We start from the raw sequence: 18,760 nt of genomic DNA, 5'->3' as shown, positions 1-18,760 counted from the left end.
AATGAGTAGTTTTGTGTTTGTCGTGAACGTGGGATTTTTCTTTTCCTATTTATATGAGGGATTAGTTTTATGACTCAATGAAAAGGTAACAAAATGAAAGGTAAACTCTCGTTTGCCGTTTGCCGTATAACGTCATGCTTAATCTCTCTATTGTTCGAGGGTTAACGGGTTCTTCCGGTTCAAGAAAAAGTGTTTGAAAAAAACACACAAGGCTTAGCTTGTTCAAACATGCGATCAAAACACAACAACAGGCGATGTTCACACTTCAAACAAACGCATTAAATGCCTTTTTAAGGTTCATTTGGGTTTACATTTGCATTTTTCACAGGTAATAACGCCCTACGAGTAAAGGCCCACATTCTTGTTTTATTTTAATAGCATCAACCTACTTAGCATTAAAGCTTATACTAACATACATCATGAAGTAATGGACGAACTAAACTACTAACAGAGTTCAGTTACTCGGAAGGGGTGGAAGCCGCTTCGGTAATAGCCTGTTCCAGGCGTTATACTTCGGTAACAGTAATCTGTCCCATGTGACGTCGGTTGGAGAAGTTGTTATTGCGCGTGCCCATGTAACAGTACTCCCCAGGCTTCGTGATGCGAAAACACGGCGGGTTGCAGGAGGCTGGGGCGTTGTTCAGCTGAGCCTGCAGTGGCTTCGATTTATCCGTGTAACACCCTTTGTTGAGGTGAAGATTCAATTGATCAGCGTTAAAATGATCAACATGGTCAACAACTTCAAGAGGCAAGCTGGAACAAGCTTTTGGTTTGAGAGAACTGCATCCTTCTTTTACCCAACACACGTTGGTGCGATCCGTACCTGAAATGAAGAGGGTTCTAATTAGGCCTTTAGGTTTATACAGTCATGTCCCATGCTACTTGAGATCAATAGGCGGAACAAAATTCGCACATTAATGTAAGCAATCAATGACTGAACATGTTCAATTCAATTAAACATTGATTGAAAAACAGTGACGCTTACTTTGTATGGCTAGCTTGAAGGTCAGTGAGTTAAATGACTGAGCAAGTAAAACTCTAGACTGCAAGCAGTCTTTTTTTCCAAGCGAGCGACGCAAAACCACGAATGCGAATCGAGATCGATTCCCCTTTCATTCCTCATTTAACTTAACCGATTGCTCGCAGTCTAGCTCAACTACATCTTAAACTTGTGTCGTAAAAACAGAACCTCAAGGGAGAGTATTTGCTAGTTTGACACGCAGTTGATCGTGGTATGACGAGACGAAAGTTTGTCCAGCTCTCACCCCATTAACTACTGAACACCTTTGCTCCAATCGTTTGAGCCGGTTGTATTATATTATTAAACTCTATTGTTTCCTCAGACTTACAAAAAAATAAAGCAATTTAACTTACGTGCTGTTCCTTGTCCATCATTGTTCGCATTGTTGTTTGAACCTAAAAAATTAAAATAACCGTAAGCCTTGTATTCACACTCAGTTAGTACGCATTTTCAAAGTATTCAGTCGCGAAATGTAAGAAGGTTTTTTGGGGGGGAGGGGCAGGGGTCTGGCCTATTGCACTACACCGCGCAAATCATTTTCTGACCCCCTCGCCCAAGGAGAACAAGGAAGGAAGCTTAATTCTAGGAAACAGTCTAGTAAGGTAGAAAATGACGAGCAATTGTAAATACTCTAAAGAGCGACAAGGAGAAGGAAGAACAAGCTGAATGAAAACTCAAATGGAATTTTCACTTAGAAGCTTGTTTTTTTTTTTCTGTTGATGATTTTATATCCTTTATAATGCAACATAAGCCATACCAATCTCACTAGCCATATTTACAAACAAATTAAGTTGTTCATCTCACCTGACCAGACGAAACACACCACATCATCTGTTGTAACTGAAATGCGTTCAGGAGTGAAGCGATATTCCATGGCTGGATAAGTCTGCACAATGTTTCCTCTCTTTCCCATTCCTCCGATGTAGTAGATGTTGGAATGCTGATATTTCAGAGGAAGGTGATTTCGTGGCTTGAGAATGATCACATGACTTCTGTCCTGGAATGTTCGACCGACTTGGGCAGTGTTCAAAGCGAGTTGCAGATCGGTTTTACCGTCAGTGGCTTTTGTTTTTGGGTTATTTGTGACGCTGTGAAGTCAATTATAACCGTGAGATTTTTCAATTAGAAACACAAGCTACTCGGATACTTGTAAAGTTTTCCCAAAAGAAAGCGAATCACGACGTTCCCGCGTACAGAGGCACAGACGCTCTACCCGGGGGAGGATAAAAGAGACAGGGACATACGTCGTCTCGCCTAGGGGTGTAAATTACAGATTTTGGTCTCACGTAGGGTGTTCAGGACAGAATTCCAATATTATTTACCGTCGGGGTCTCTTTTAGAGTTACACGTGCAGAAATAAAAAAACACCGTCATACTGTGTTTGCGGTTTAGACCTAATAGACAAGAAAATGGTCTCCTTTAGGGTTCAAAAAAGCTTAAGCCACTTTCAGATTGGTCTCAGTTAGGAGTTTTATTCAAATTTTCCAACGGGTATCCCCACCCCTTTCATAGTCTCTCCTGGGACGCTTTACCACGGCTAAAGGCCACTTGTGGAAGTTTCACATGAATAGTACAAGTTTCCTTCAAACTGCTAAGTTTAGTAATGTCGATATGTAAGAATGTGTGGAAAAAAGATGTTATAATGCCAAGCTCGGTAGAGATATGAGAAAGTTTTCTTTTCTCCGATCATTCGAACACAACCTATTCAGATGAAGATTTTGAATTTTTTTTTACATATATTGCGTATAGAAATGTGGAGGAGGCATGAGGGACAGTCATCGGTCGTCACCTACTTTTTATTATTACTGGCATCAAATTCACGTGGAACGTCATCAGTGGTGATGTTGTATCTGTGAAAAAAAAAAACGAAACGAAAGGTGTGAAAACATATTAAGCAATTAGGGAAATTATCAACACTTATTTCGTCTTTTATTTATGCCACACAAAAAAATGTTTGTCTTCACGTTTCCTTATTGTTGGATGCATATAACTGACTACTACGAATATTGTTCTGCTCATGCGCGTCACCATACAGTACGTGTTTTCTTCAAAATGATGATGACGATATTCTGATTATGCACAGTACAGCAAAAACCCCCTAGTAAGAACCTAATTTTTAAGAACCTGTTTGACATACTTATTTTCTTTGTTTAGCTTTTATATATTTTGCTATAGAATGTTTGTGTTAGCTATTAACGTTTTCCATTAACCGCTTTTTTTCTTTGCTTTATTGCCAACCACCTTCTTAGTATTAATTTAATTTAACTTCGCTCAGCTCGATAAGCTTTTTAGTTTTTCTGAGTGTTGTTACCAATATTCTGTTTTAATTATATAAATATATATATATTTTTCGAAGCAATGTATGTAAGTCTTTTTGGTAATAAAGTTGTTGTTGTTGTTGATACCCTCTTTATAAGAACCTCTTTAGCCTAAAATTTCGAAACAGGTTCTTATTTTCTAAAATTGATCGAAAATGTTTACTTAAAAATCGACATTCTGTCTTGTCTTCCTCAGTGAATAATAAAATGAGGTTTACTAAACAAAGAAAAAGAAATTGTCAAAACAAGGTCACTGGTCAATCGAGCAAACAATTATTTAACTCAGTAAGCATAAAACTTTATTTAAACACGAACATGCTTGTAGGATCGTGTATTCACCAACTTACCAAGAAACGTTATAATTAACTAACTAACTAACTAACTAACTAACTAACTAACTAACTAACTAACTAACTAACTAACTAACTAACTAACTAACTAACTAACTAACTAACTAACTAACTAACTAACTAACTAACTAACTAACTAACCAACAGGATTACAATAGAATAAATTAAAATAAGGGACAAAATTTAAATATGTCAAGGTGGACCCCCAAATCTTACAAAATTTAGCATTATTGCTTCTACTGTTGACAAATGTGCAGGTTAGTTGTTCTCGTCTTAAGTAACCAAGTCTAATTTCATCTTTATATGTCAATACATTAACAAGCAAGCATGTAAAGAATATAACAAAAATAATCAACTTATGAATACTGCTCTGATGTAAAACCAAACTCTCGAAACCAAAATAAAGAATTGTGAGAAAGTGAGTGAGGAGAATTTACATGTTGACTGATGAGGGTAACACTTTCACTCACCTTATCCGCAACACACAACGCTGAGTGGTGTTGCTTGGGAAACATGGCACCTTCCACTTGTAAGAAGAAAACTTGCCCTCCATGTTCATTCCATTGTGGTTAACGACAGTGGATGGCGCGTAGATCACATCAGGGGGTTTGTGAAGGAGAACATACTGTATCTTTCCGTCAGCTCCTTGTGACAGCTTATGTGGTTCGTATGGCAAACCTCTTGCCAGCTTCATTTCACCCACGTTATGGCAGGTGCTCAACACTCCAGCAGTTCTCTCCTGGTAGTTTGTGATGAATTTTGTCCAGGTTCCTCCAGCCGTTTTACACGACTCCGCGGTGATGTACTTGGCAACGCATTTGTCGGCGATAACATTATTGTTGTCTGGCGGACAGTTTGCGTTACCCGTTAGTTTGCTTGGCATAATACACATATCTAAGGAATAAAAGTACAAGGAGAAAATATTTTGTGTCTTTATTTAGTCGCAACCAATAACTTTAGCAAAGTCCAATCAGAACTCAGTGTTAAAACGTGTAACCGGTAGTAAGAGCGGGAAAAAATACGAAAACAACGCAGATCATCACGATTACGGTGGCCTTTCCCTGTAATTGGCTGATTAAACATAACATAACACAAAAACATGACATAAACTTTATTTCCTCTCGAATTTTAGAGTAGCTAATAGCTAATATTAATATTAGTAGCTAATATCTTCGAGAATACAATAAAATAGACTAAAATAGGTTACAAAAATACGTTACACACTTAGAAGAAACTAGTATTTACAAAAATATAACGAAAAAAATGTATATATAAACAAAAAGTGTCTAAACAAAAGTAATGCCCTGAATGTTCCTCTTAAACTCTGTAAAATTTATTAGCTGAGAAACTGACGAAAATTAATTAAGGCCATAGCAAGTTTTTCTAGGCTTACTGCGTGACAAAATGTAATTGCCTCGAATCATAAGAGGAGGACCGAAGAAAAAACATATTTTTCAAATAAGCAGGAAACTGTGGGAAAACAGGCCCTTATATAATAATATAAGGAAATTCTGAACACGCTTATAAGCTAAAGAAGTGGAGTTAACTTTGGTTAGAAGATCACTGTATGGGGACGCGCGTACGAGTAATCCCCCAAGTATAATTCTAAGTATTCTCTTATTTAGTGCTTCTAGCATATTATCTGCATCGCCCCCCCTCCCACAAAAAAAGCCAGAGAGCTCCTGGAATGTGGTTATTGGTTGGAAAAAAGGAATATAAAGCCGGTCAAATCATACAAAAAGAGGAGAGCTAAATCTTGGTTTGTTTGTTTTATTTATCGCACTTCTGGCCTTATTCTTCCCTCCTTCTGAGGGAGAGCAACAACGTTCAACTTTCTGTTGGTTTTTACAACTTATTTCATTTGTCTACCAGAAACAGAGGAAGAGGGTAAATAATGACTATATTCAGACGCAACAAAGATATTCGAATCGAAGAAATGTCGGTAGAATTTGAACGTACACAAAAAAGAGAATATAATTTATGATCAACAACAAAATAAAGCTCCAGAGTAACAAAAATATTAAATAAGATTTAAATGGCATCAAACTCGGAAAGTAAAGGCAACAACAAACAACACTGTTGACATATGACAAAAAGCTCAAATTTAAACTTACATTGATACCCATAATGAGAACTGTTGACGTATTTCTTCATTAAATCCTCGGTCTTTTTATTGCTGACCATGATAGCAATGTCCTTCCACGGGGTGGGGCCCCAGTAAGGATAGTAATCACGTTCCTCAGGGACTTCCAAGCCCCTCCTTGTTCCTGCAGCATTTTGTCGCGTGTAAATCGGCAGATCACCTTTGAGTTGTTGGTCAGCGGTAAACAAACCTGTGGCATGAGCAAATTAGCGCTTAAGTGCTATCCATAACGAGGCTGGAACTTTTATTTAGACAACGCTATGTACAAAACTGAGTATGTTGTTCCCCAGAAACCCATTGCCCCCATTGCGTCCGCTCTCACCTTTGTTTCTTTCTCTGCGGTAATACGCCTGATAGTAATTGGCTGGCTCGTGAAGTCCGCGGTCGTTTCTAATGTAGGAATTCTCCCTCCCTCCGTTCGTAAAAGCCTGTGTGGTGAGTGTCTGACCGTTACGAATTGTATGAATTTCAAATTCCCTGTTCACATCATTAGTAGCCATCTTGCCCTCGGGATAAGCCTGACACATGTACTGTAAGATAACTTGTGTTTCCACTCTGTCGTCTGTCTTTTGGCCGGTCCCGTGTTGATTTGTCCACATGATTTCTACTTCAGATTTGGCCTTGGCATCACATCCACTCATGTAGAACTCCTAACAAATCGAATTAATAACTTGATAAATGAACAAAAACAAACAAACAAACAAACATAACCAAATGAATAGCAACAAGTAAATGTGATATATACGAGCCAATCAAAAAGTATATATTATTAATATCTTGACTTGAACTCATACCATTGGTAGCTGATTGAACTCTGGAATATTGTCGCCAGGGTTGTTATAATGTTTGTCTCCAACGTTGTACCCAGCCTTGCCGTTATTCTAGAAAGAACGAAAATAAATCATTTATGAAAAAATTTGCAGCATATTGCTGTCTTGAAATTACATGATTGTATTGATAGCTAGGTTTTATTCTAATGAACTGGCGTCCACGTAGATCCGGTGACACACCAAGACATTGCCCTTACATCTCTAATGGATAAATTTCTACATTCTTGTTTTCTGTCTGGTTGAAAAAAAAAATGTTGATAATGTAATGAGAAAACTAATGTTGATCATTATTGAAAATTAAAAGTATCGGACAACACTATTCCGGTTAAACATATTCTTAAAAAACAAGCGGGTCTTTGGCATGTTGCTTGGGACAGATGTGAAGCAACTTTTGTAAAGATAAAGATGGCCGAATATATAAAAATTAACAACCCTTTTCTGTGAGCGCTCAGGTAAGAGGGCGGAATGTACAGGAAAAAAATGGGGGCAAATTGAACTGTAAGTACCTTTACCGCGATCACCCCTCTCTTGAACATTCGAAAAAAATTAGATTTTTTCAAATTAGAACAAATACCCTGCATGAGTTTTAAAAACAACTAACAGTCAACCAATTGCATAGAGAAAATAATATCTTTTCACCACCCACTTGTACCACAAATTCCTCCGCACATGTCATAGCACCGAGTGTGGATGTAATTGCGTCCTACCTGCGAATCAAATAACCTCGCTGCGTTCTTGACGTTATCTAGGTTCCCGTTTAAACGGTTGTTGGATCCTGGTGGAAAATGCATGTACATGTCTGACATGCAAGGCACAATAAGTACAGCCAGGAGGCAGCCCCAAACGAAAATGGTCTTCATGTCCTGTTCCAAACAAACGAGCAAACCATGAACCAACAAACTCAGTTTGAAGTTGTAGCAAGAAATGACAGACTTGATAACTGCCAGTAATTAATAAAGCTGCGAGTTCCTTCTTCGATTAAATCTTAGCAAACTAAATAAATCGCTTCATTTGGTTAAGCGTGGTTTCCAAATTTAATAATAACAAGTTTCGTACAATGCCGGCATGAGAGCTCATGAAAATCACTGGGCTAGTTAATTTGGTGATTTCTGGTTGATTTTGTTGAGGTAAAAACACCAAAAATAATAGACCAAAAACCGTGAAATAAAAAACGATAAAAAAATTTTACAATATTTCAAAACTATAATCGGGGCCACATGACACTTCAGTACCTTATCATACAAAGAATATCAAACATATCGTGACGCACTGACTGCCTGTATTTCAGTGTAATGTTTAATGGCAAACAAAAACTTTTTCGAGGTAAAACAGTGTTTGTATCGATTGCATTCTCATTTTACAGGCGCCTAAATTGTACAGAAGCGCCAAAAGTTTTGCGATTCCTTTTGGGAATTATTCCGATCATGACTTTCGCCTAGCCGTGACATTTTCACAACCAGCAATTATACATAATTTCAGCAATAATTTCCATCTGGCCGACCTTGAAACGAGAGTGGGCTTAAACAAAATTCTGCCAGCAGAAATTCGAGCGAGCAGAATAAGCGCTTTTTGAGGTGAGCAAGCATTATCTCAGCGGAATAGAAAACACTAATGATATGCATAACAATTGTAAGGAAAATTAAAAACTTAATACCAAAAAAAATGGAAAATACCTTGTGATTAAATGCGACTATTACCTCCGTGGATTATTAGCTAAAAGGTGCTCACATGATTCCATCACATACTTTGAAGTCAGCGGCATTACACAAAAGTGCCCACATAGCGTAAAGACACATTAAAGAATTAACTAGTAGTCAGTTGTAAACAGAAGTTGACGTCATTGGTGTAAAAAAGTACGAAGAAGAACAGAATTAAAAAAACTAGAGAAAAAGGCAAAAGCTGTGGAATTATTGTTGAAGTAGTTGAGCTGATTCCCTAAACGAAAACTACTACTTAAAATTGTTCGGGTACCGAGCAGAATTTCGAGCAGAATAAGAAATTTTTACGAGCATTGCCGACAGGCAGAAAAGCCATTTTACAAGCAGAAGTTATCCAAGCCGAAAAGAGAGTCTATTTTCCCGCGAAACTAATCACGCTGTGGACTCGACAAAAGGGAGTATAAATTTCTTTGCTGACTTAAGTTGACATTCTATGACGAAATTCATGATAAAAAAAAATCTCAATTTCAGCCTCTTCCTCCCACTGAGACGAAAATAGCCATAAACGACATCATGTCGGGCTTTGTTTTCAGACAGGTGATTGATTGCATTGAAATGGTCTCTTCTGAAACGCGATTTATGGCTAAAATATCACTTTTAAATTTTAATTTCTTATTTTTCACATCGACTCTTGATTATTTGCCTCAAGGCACTTAAAAAGTCAGGTAATTGATTGTATTGAATGTTTTCACAGGAACTACGATAACTATTGGATCAAGATATATTGAATATAACATGCTATATTTCGAACTTGCCGCCATTTAGATTCAAGTATAAAGTATAAAGTATAAAGTAAGGCTGATAGGATAGCTATTCGACCTATCCCAGTTTTCATTACTTTTTTATACGTTCGCCTAATAAATAGCAGTTCTTTTCCGTTAATTTAGTTAATTGTTTGTTTAGGACACGGGGGAGCTAGTTTGGAAATTTTCCTCTACATGTTGTATATTCCGTCAGTCGTCTTGGCTATGCTTGTCAAACGGATCAAAAGGGGATTTCGCTTTCCCCTTCCGTCATTTTTCCACTCACCTCGCTCGCTCTCGTCCCGCTCGGCCCCCTCCTGGCCCTTCCCCACGCGTCCGGACTGGGGGTGCGGTGATTCGCGGCCCGATCAGATTTGCGGTGGCGTGCGGCGCGTCTGGGCGCGGCTCGAGTGTGATGGGACAGGCTGCCGCTGGCAGGGGGGAGACGTTCTCACTCATCAGCCCCTCCTCTCCCCCTCGTCTTCCTTCCGGGCTTCAGCGGCCCCTCCGTCGCCTCTCCGAGCGCGGCCCGCGAGTTCTCTGTCGGTCGGCAGTCATGGATGTGGTCTTGCCTTGTTGACTCGTTCTCCTCCATCTGGCTTTGAAAACTGAATAAGCAATGGCGGCGCAAACAACTTGCTATTAATTAAATTGTGTTAGACATATTTCACTTTCAACAAGTTTATGAAAATTTCTTTGTTATCTATTAATAGGTTTTTGGTTTAACGGCCCTAAGCAAGGTTGAATCACGGAACTTAATGAGTCCTTAATTGGAAGTCTCCAGAAACGCATTTATGATAGCGGTAGCCATGATTCATTAAATTAAAATTGTAAAATAACCCAGCCCTTGAAACGAACCTTAAGGCTTAACGTAAATTTGAGTGAAATTTATAGTAATTTATAAAAGTAATAAAAGAAAGAAAATTATTTTTCACGCAAGAGCACTCCAGGTTGCCAGGGGGACTAACTGTTGTCCGTCTACCAATTTTAAACTTCAAATTCTAATTTTAAAATCACATTAAATCTCCAATATTCTTATTTCTCTAAATTTTAAGAATCCTTTTAAGAAAATTATCTACTCCCAAAAAATCTCCAAAATTCACCCAAATATTTACACAACACCCCTAAACATAGATTCATGGGACGATCATAGCGAACGAGATATTTTCAAAAAAACCCATGCAAAGCGGCAGAAAAAGAACTTAAGGTTAAGTCCCGCCTAAGTGTGGTACATGTTTCTGTTGGCATGTTTCTCACTGGGAAGGATATAGGCAGTAATTTTGACGCACGAATTTAAATCTGGTAGAAAAAGGGCAGAAATTGTCCTGGCTGGTACAGACAGACCATATCAAGAAAGCGAATTTGCGATCTAATTTGATATTCTAGCTAGCTATCCACGCACTTAATTAGACTTAAATAAGACCAGACTGTAGTTCGAAGACTTTTCTTTCGAGGACCGGGAGCCCAGACGAAAGCGAATCGAGGAAATAATTTGAAATTCAAGAGGCAGTACCAATTTGAACTTTGCCTTGTGTAAATTAAAACATGCAAGTCTCGGGATTGGTTTTCTTTCTTGGGCTTGGATTTTCTAAAATAATTCAAATCTCGGTCTCGGATTTTCGAACAAGGTACTCAGTTTCTCGGCTTGTCTCAGATTTTACCATTAGCAACCCCTTGCAGTAATAAGTAGACTACGTGCAGTCCGTCGAGCGTCAAGCGAAAAAGTAATAAGTCACATAACTGATATCCTACCATATCAACCATAGGCAATTTGAGAATAAAAAACGGTCTCCTCCAATTATTCCTGCATTTTCTCAATTTTTTTTTGCCAAATTACAATTACAATTACATTTTTAGTGTTTTAAAAAAACACTAAAATATGTCAAAAGAAGAACGTATTTCGTGCGCTGTTTACTAAGAAAAAGAAAGCCAATTTCCGCACCAAAAACACGACTTCAAGTACACCATGCGGGTCATGTCTAGTACGTATTCGCGGTTGTTTCAACAAATCGTCCTTAAAATAATTCAAACCGGACAAGTCGTCTGCCAGAAAGGAAGAACAGCATTAGGGGTAAGAATGGATGGGAATTCTTTGCTGAAACAGTGTTTCCGACCCATAAAGGATCAAGCTACGTGCTGCAAAATCTCATCGACATCGGCGAGAAAACCTGGGTGGAAAAGTTTGACTCGTAGAAAATCTTGCCTGCGAAAGGAAATTCTAGCGAATTTGGGTACATACGATGTTTGGAAGATAAGTCTCGCTTGGTCTCTTCATGGGAAATTTTTGTTTTACTGCTTCTTGTCTCGTATACACGCCGAAGCGTACCAAATTTGCACTTTTTTGGTGTACAAGAGGTTTTCTTTAATTGTTTTGCAAGTTTCAATTGCATTAAAGAAGAAAAGGCTGAACATTACCCTTCAAAATGGTCAGCGACCCAACGCAAAACTGGTGACCCACCGCGCCGAAGCATAGTAAAACGGCCTAGCAAGCACAGAAAGGTTGAATATAACATTTCATTTTAACGTCGAAATGCTCAGCGATCCAACGCAACGCCTAAAGATCGTTCGATTTGCTTTCACCACACAGCATGCGCCTTCGTAATGAAAAATCGCGTCGCTTGGTCTTTTGAATTTAACATCCTTATTGAATTTGTTTGCCAGAAATCTGCTGTAAAAGGGACAAAGCACATTTGATTCTATCTTCGAGCACAAATTGTGAAAAATACGGGCTTTGAGGCATCGTGATTCATCTAACCTTTCCGAAGCAACATAGTTCTAGCAAAGTTTCTTTAACATGCTAAGCTCACCAATAATTGAAAGTACAAAATATTGCTCTCAAAATGATCCTACCTGACTTTCTCTGGTACGAATTCAACCTGATTCACTTCAGGGCAGATATGAGATCCTTAAAGCCTATGAGCTGAAAATGGGGCCTTTTATTGCCTTGGTGATGGCATTTCGAGGTAGGTGAGTGACAAGATTGAAACGCCCACTTCTAAGTCTTTTCTGGCTGTATTTCTTTTGGTTGCTAATGGCATTTCCAGTTAGCTGATCGATTGCATTAAAATTATCATTTCTTATTTATGGTTTCTAATTAAAATACAATTCCCAAGTATCAATTTATAAGCTTTTGACGCAAATTTGTAATCATTTGTCTTAATTTGATTTTTTGTGTGGATTATTCGGGGTTTGAAGGCACTTTTGCTGATTAATTAGGTCAACATGCCCACAAGCAGTTTCTCTATACCCCTTAGCTTTTCAGCCTTTACAGCTTTTTAGGTACTAGCAGATCATTTGATAACATTTTACTTTTATAAAAGGCTTGTGTAGCAAGTACCGTTATATATTGATTATTGTATTTGTAACCTTGAGAATTCGAAATCTTTACCACTGAAGTAGAGTTTCGTGTTGTTGAACTTAAAAGTTGAGTGGTATGAATATCATTATCAGAATTTTGTTAGCGGGGGTTGTGAATCAAAACAAGACATCGAGTTTGAAAAGTAAAATGTTTGCTTTAAGAGTCCTTTTTCAACTTTTGCCTTGTAAACAAGAAAACCTTTCGAGAACGCGTTTTAACAATAATGTTTGCTATTGGTTTTAGTGATTCCCATCAAGAACTCCGAACTGAAAGCGGCCAAGGCCTGAAATTTCCATACATATAAGCTTAGCTAGAAATGAATGAAAGTTGTTTTCTATTTACTGAGGGGGTGAATAGGCTCGCGGATCGACGGATTTGGCATTAAAACGTGCCCGGATTGCGGGTACGTATCCGCTGTAAAATACAGCGGATCGCAAATAAGCTGAGAATTTTTTCGCGGATTCCGGACTCTTCATGTCAAGAAGCTCTGATCGTGGATATTAAAACGAAGTTCGGATCACTTTGGTCGGTTTTCGTCGGTAAGTTGGCGAAATTGTCGCGAAAAGAAGTAACAAAACGAGACTTTACTAAAAAAATTGCATTAAAAACAACATCTACTGTCCATTGCATGTGAAACTATATCACCCAAAGTTTTCAAGTTATGTGTACTCGGATTTGAATAATGGCGGATTTGGCGGATTTACGGATTTGGCCAAAAAAAATAGCACGGATCGACGGATTTGAGTACCATATTCACCCCCTCCCTTTACTGACCAACGTGAAATATGTTGTAGTTTAAGATCTTTCGTCCGTAGTTTTGTTGTGTTTAAGATTATGATAACCCAGTTACTGTTTGATCATTAGAAATTTTCTACATGATATTCCTGCAGTATACCTTGATTCGGTTAGTATATGTTAAACTCGCTTACGCCTAAGTAGACCACAACTGTAGACTACGGCCGTAGCGGCGAAGCTAACCTACGGGCAGGCTCGGGCCTACAAATTTTCAGCGTCATATTTTTGAACTCGTGTGTTTTTAAATGCACAACAAGACGATACAGTCTTCAGCACTTTTAAGATAACGGTATCGTAACTGGCAATATATATCAAGCAACTACCTTTTCTCGATGAGCTCAAGGCTTATCTATATAAACTAGCAAGTGAAAACTCGGGAACCTTCTGGAATAGCCAAGAGACTGGCAATCGCACAACGGGTGACTTTGAAGGTGCGTTCGTTTATTTAGGAATGAGTGAAATTAGCGCAGTTCTCTGTTATGAAATAATAGAATTTAGGTACTGCCAAAATACGATTAAAATTACCAAAAAGTTGAGGAGAAGGCGTTTTAGAGAAACTTTATCTGAAAAACTTCCTCAGGGAAGCAAATTCCCCTTCCCCCCCAACGATCACCGAAAAGCGGCCTTTATGGGTCATTTGATCAGGCTTACAGCTCTTCAAAAGCTGGCTATGCAACGCCCCTGATAGCATTTCGTGTGCCACTACACCTGCTGGGTCCGTTTCAAGGGAAAACGAACCCTAACTGGGCAAAAGCACGGGCCTGGCCGACTCACTGCTCTTCCTTTGCGACTAATGTTTTCTCATTTGGCATTTTTGATGAATGGAACTTAGTGTGCACGCAGTCAGGAGTAACATCATATATCTGTATGTCGTTATTGACCCTTGGAAAGATATTAATATAACGTTTAATTTTTACATTTTTTATATTTATTTTGCGTCGATTTAAGCTGATTTTTTTGCTATTCTTCTGCAAATTCAATTATATTCATGACCGGAGAAAATGTTAAGGTTGGAAAGTTCATACTGAAAAGGCTGATACTAAAGTTCAGTTTTAAACTTCCGGAAATATTGTTTTTCTATTCAGTGGTTGTTAATGACATTTCGAGTAGGTGGTTGGTTGCATTGAAATGGTCACTTCTAATTTATGGTTGTTGACTGTAATACCGCTTTAAGTGTCAATTTATCAGTTTCTGACGCCGATTCGTAACTATTCCCCCATTTTTAAACTTTGGAGTCCCATTTTTTAGTCTTCGATATAAGGCGCTTGACTATTTAGGTGACTGATTGCATTGAAATGGTCTCTTCTGTCAGGACTATGTTTTACGACTAAACAATCACTCTTTAAATAGTCTCGATTTATTTTTTTTCTGACGCGGACTCACGATTATTCGTCTCATTTTTGTGTGCCATTTTTTGGGGTTAGAAGGCACTTGACATCTTCTTGCTGACTAATTAATGTCGCATGCCAATTAGCAATTGTTGTATAAGAAAACGCATTTCCTGTCAATTAAAAAGTATGAAGAAATGTGTACTGAAATGAATAAAAAAAATTAAATAAAAAATAAAAAAAAGTATGAAGAATCATTTGGAATTTTCCAATCTTCTAAGGTAGTTAGGCAGATAAGTCTTACAACTTTGTAAGTGTAGTTTCGAGAATTTGAAATTTGTACCATTAATTCCGCCCTCATGTTTTTGAAAATTAAAAAGTTGAGTGGTATGAATAATTATCTGATTCTGTCTTGCGGGGGCTGTGAGTCAGAGCAAGAAAGTTGCGAAACTTAAAAGTTTCGCAACTTCCGCGTTGAAAACAAGAAACCCCTGAATTTTGAAAGCTGAATTTTGTGCCTTTTTGGAAAAAAACATTTTCATGACAGAAGAAAAGTGAAGGTTGTACGTGTACCTTGCATTTTAGCACTCGAACGGAACACTGGTAAATCACTGTACTAAAGTCTTGTCCGATCATAGAAACTGTTCTGATGGGTTGTGAAATTTCACTCAGTACTAGAGAAGTTTCGTCGGTGGAGTGCTTTCTAGACAAATTGTATCCTGATTCTGCCGAGACCAGTCCAGCTTACATAAAGAGCGCCAGAATAAGGATTATTGTGCTCTTTACTTTAATTTGAATGAAAACAATTCAGACAGCAAGAAATGACAAAATTCACTGCAATAATATCATATTTAGCTGCCGACACGGCAACAAGAGAGGAAAAATAGACCCAGAAAGTTTTTCAAAATCACCAGGAAGCGCACTAGAATAATATCATACGTAGCTGTCGACATAGCAACAAGAGAGGAAAAGTAGAGACAGGAAGTTTTTCAAAATCACCAGGAAGCTCAATAGAATAATGTCATACGTAGCTGTCGACATAGCAACAAGAGAGGAAAAGAAGTTTTTCAAAATCACCAGGAAGCTCAATAGAATAATGTCATACGTAGCTGTCGACATAGCAACAAGAAAGGAAAAGAAGTTTTTCAAAATCACCAGGAAGCTCAATAGAATAATGTCATACGTAGCTGTCGACATAGCAACAAGAGAAGAAAAGAAGAGACAGGAAGTTTTTCAAAATCACCAGGAAGCTCAATAGAATAATGTCATACGTAGCTGTCGACATAGCAACAAGAGAGGAAAAGTAGAGACAGGAAGATATTCAAAATCACCAGGAAGTGATATGTACAGTATACTATTTTGGTCGACTTAATTTGACATGTTATGTAGAAATTCGTGATTAAGTTAATTTAGCTTGAATTTCAGCCGCTTCTTTTGACTTCTACTGGTTGTTTACTTCCGCGGGAGGCAAATTTTTTTTGGGATCAATTTCTTGGTTGGCTTGGAAACCAGGCTTGATTTGGTAGCTGAGCCTTCTCATGTGAGCCCGTTACAGACAACAGCGGATGTTCAGTTGTCCTACGCTCTAGCTTGCGAGCTGTATCGATAAATGCCCAGCAGTCAGAAATTTTCACTGAATCTCCCCTGAAAGGTTATTTCAAATTTCTTGAGAGTATCAGATGTTTGTTTAGAAATGTCAAGCAATGACAAAAATTATGTCGGTTTTCTAGTTGACGAAATATCCGAACTTGGGAATACCATAAAATCGCTATGTTCAGAATGGCTCACGGCCCGGCAGTCAGAAATATTGACCGAATTCAAACAGAAAACTTCACGCAGACCTAACGAGAGTATTCGATGTTTGAGGAATTTTCCGAACCTGTGCATGCAAACTCATGCATACCCGGGCAGACCGACCACAAATGTTTTGTAAGTGTCGAGGACGTAGCGATTTTATCATGATGGTATGCACAAGCTCGGGAAATTCGTCCACTTAGACACCAAAATAATATTTATAATTGCTTGGCTGAGAAGGCTCAGCTACCAAATCAAGCCTGGTTTCCAAGCAAACCAAGAAAGTGATCGCAAAACAATTTTTGGTCGCAGGAGACGTAATAGACCATTTGCATTATGACGTAAAAGCGCAAAGACTTCTGGTAGTTGTAGTTAGGTTCGCGGGAAATTTTGAATCGTCATCAAGCCCGCTTGCCCAAGAAAATCGTGGTGGAGGTAAAGAAAATTACTCTCACCGAAGAAGACGTCCCTGTGGCTTCATTTAAAGGGCAAAAAGCAACCTCTCAGTTTAAAACCAAGTCCGTTAAAATGAAAAAAAGTTATGCAAGAAATTGTATATTTGCTGGGTTGCGTTTTGTAGTGAAGTTTCAACGAGTGTTTCCTCCAAGTCTCAGTCGCGCGGTTGTTTATTTAAATTCCTAAAACTTTTGCTTGCCAGGTATTTTCAAATAATACAGGAAGACGCAATATTTTACCCTTTCTAAACATAGGGGAGCACAGTACATGAGGCTCACCTTTCGAGTCGCACAAGTAATTAATCATTCATCAACAAGACTATGGAAATAAAATTATATTTGCTCGCACGGCCCTCGCTCGGATTGAAACCACAACTGCTACTGGACGAGTTGACATTTCCAGTACAAAAACAAAAAAAAATTCTTTGTTAAAGAATATTGCAATTACAGTTTTAATTTGACGAAAAAATACAATTTTAAGATAAAAACAAAATAATCTGTATTCACCTGCAGAAGTTTTGATTGATCAGCTTGAAAATCCTTTATGATTGACCCTTCATGATTCATCGATGAAGCTCGATTGAACGAGGAACATTATTTGACTCGTTTCTCTGTCTCACTGTAAAAATAAATTAAACTGACCGTCCCGCCGAGCAATCATGATAAATGGCAAATTTTCTAAGCTTTTCAGTGAAGAATTACTTAATTCACCTGCGATCGATGGAAGCGATCGTTTGTTGAACGTCTGAAAATAAGGACTAAAATAGATTAAGAACAAAGTGAATGGCTTGCCTTGCTTTCACTTGATTCCACACAAATTTAGTTATATCCTCGACTCGTCCTTTGAAGCAATCTGTTTCCAGTGTGATATTAGGCTAAAATTATTTACGAAGAGGGTCAGGGTCAAGTGCAAGTGCCGCATGGGATCCCCACTACGAGAAGGATATTCAAAAGCTGGAAAGAATTCAGAGAAAGGCAGCGCGATTCTGCGCGGGCAACTACAACCCCTATGCAAGCAGATATGCTTCAGGAACTTAATTGGGAAACCCTAGCCACCAGACGGAAAATCGCTAGACTATCTTTTATGTATAAACTCTCCCACAACCTGACCGACTTCTCAGTAGCTGCCCATCTTAAACCAAATTATGAAAGAAGAACCCGTGGGAGCCACGATTTTAAATTTTTAGTTCCTAGGTCAAAGAAAGATGTTTTTAAATTTTCTTTTTTCCCACGAACAATCTGTGAATGGAACTCCCTTCCAGATGATATTGTAAATATAACGTCTGTAAATAGTTTTAAATCTAAGTTAGTCAATAGTTTTTAATATTTTATTGTATTAGTTTTATTTAGTTTTTAACATTTTTAACATTCAATTTAGTTTTTAACGGTTGGTGTGATATCTTAAGATTTTTACCGACCTAATTATATGTAGATGTAGATGTAGAAGAGAAGTTGTCGGCCGCGATGAATGAATTTCTACCAAGTCAACTCCGCCACACAACGTACATATTAAACTTACTTGAACACGAACAACATTTGTCTGTCTTGGTTAAAACACAGAACTCAGTCAATTTCATTCCAAAGCTATCATCCTGTTTTCTATATTTATGACAGGTAACTGAAAAAATAAATGTATAAACAAATTTCGAAGCGACAAGTATTAAGAGCGTAAACTTCGCAGCTCAAACTTCTGATTAAATTAAAAGTCCTGGATGTCCACCTTCACGCTTGGCTGCCCTTAGCCAATCATAAGCCAGAAATGGTGTTTTCCCGCGAACCTAACTACAACTACCAGAAGTCTTTGCGCTTTTACGTCATAATGCAAATGGTCTATTAATGTCGTCCAATGACTGCTGTCAAAGCAAGGTATCCACTGACCATTACCAATTGACCATATCGCGGGCTTA

General features: G+C 38.2%; 1 protein-coding gene across 3 annotated transcripts; it reads right to left on the bottom strand.

Moving 5' to 3' along the window:
• Window positions 1–263: 263 nt before the first annotated feature.
• On the bottom strand, window positions 264–17,461 carry LOC144643187 (protein DD3-3-like). Of its 3 annotated transcripts, none has more exons than XM_078502362.1 (10): window positions 17,361–17,461; window positions 7,370–7,525; window positions 6,627–6,713; window positions 6,155–6,482; window positions 5,804–6,022; window positions 4,160–4,583; window positions 2,815–2,871; window positions 1,826–2,109; window positions 1,375–1,416; window positions 264–823 (listed from the first exon to the last, which is right to left on the bottom strand). In XM_078502362.1, the coding sequence occupies exons 1-10, from the start codon at window positions 17,418–17,420 to the stop codon at window positions 507–509; spliced, it is 1,974 nt and encodes a 657-aa protein (XP_078358488.1). In that variant the 5' UTR covers window positions 17,421–17,461; the 3' UTR covers window positions 264–506. The 3 variants fall into 3 exon arrangements, with proteins under 3 accessions (XP_078358488.1, XP_078358490.1, XP_078358489.1); XM_078502364.1 differs by lacking the exon at window positions 17,361–17,461 and adding an exon at window positions 13,985–14,067; XM_078502363.1 differs by lacking the exon at window positions 17,361–17,461 and adding an exon at window positions 11,974–12,108.
• Window positions 17,462–18,760: the final 1,299 nt, after the last annotated feature.

Source organism: Oculina patagonica, chromosome 2, assembly GCF_052425735.1.
Source record: "Oculina patagonica isolate OP01 chromosome 2, crgOcupat, whole genome shotgun sequence".
NCBI lineage: Eukaryota > Metazoa > Cnidaria > Anthozoa > Scleractinia > Oculinidae > Oculina > Oculina patagonica.
The sequence above is the reverse complement of the archived record's forward strand: the minus strand, read 5'-3'. Positions and strand labels throughout refer to the sequence as shown.

What these genes read in the sequence shown, in the direction of transcription:
- LOC144643187 (XM_078502362.1), bottom strand. Translation starts at nt 17,420, where the DNA reads ATGAATCATGAAGGGTCAATCATAAAGGATTTTCAAGCTGATCAATCA. An exon ending in AGTTCAATCAGCTACCAATG is followed by an intron (nt 6,483 to 6,626) that starts GTATGAGTTCAA and finishes TCGATTTGTTAG; the next exon opens with GAGTTCTACATGAGTGGATG. An exon ending in GATGCCAGTAATAATAAAAA is followed by an intron (nt 2,110 to 2,814) that starts GTAGGTGACGAC and finishes TTGACTTCACAG; the next exon opens with CGTCACAAATAACCCAAAAA.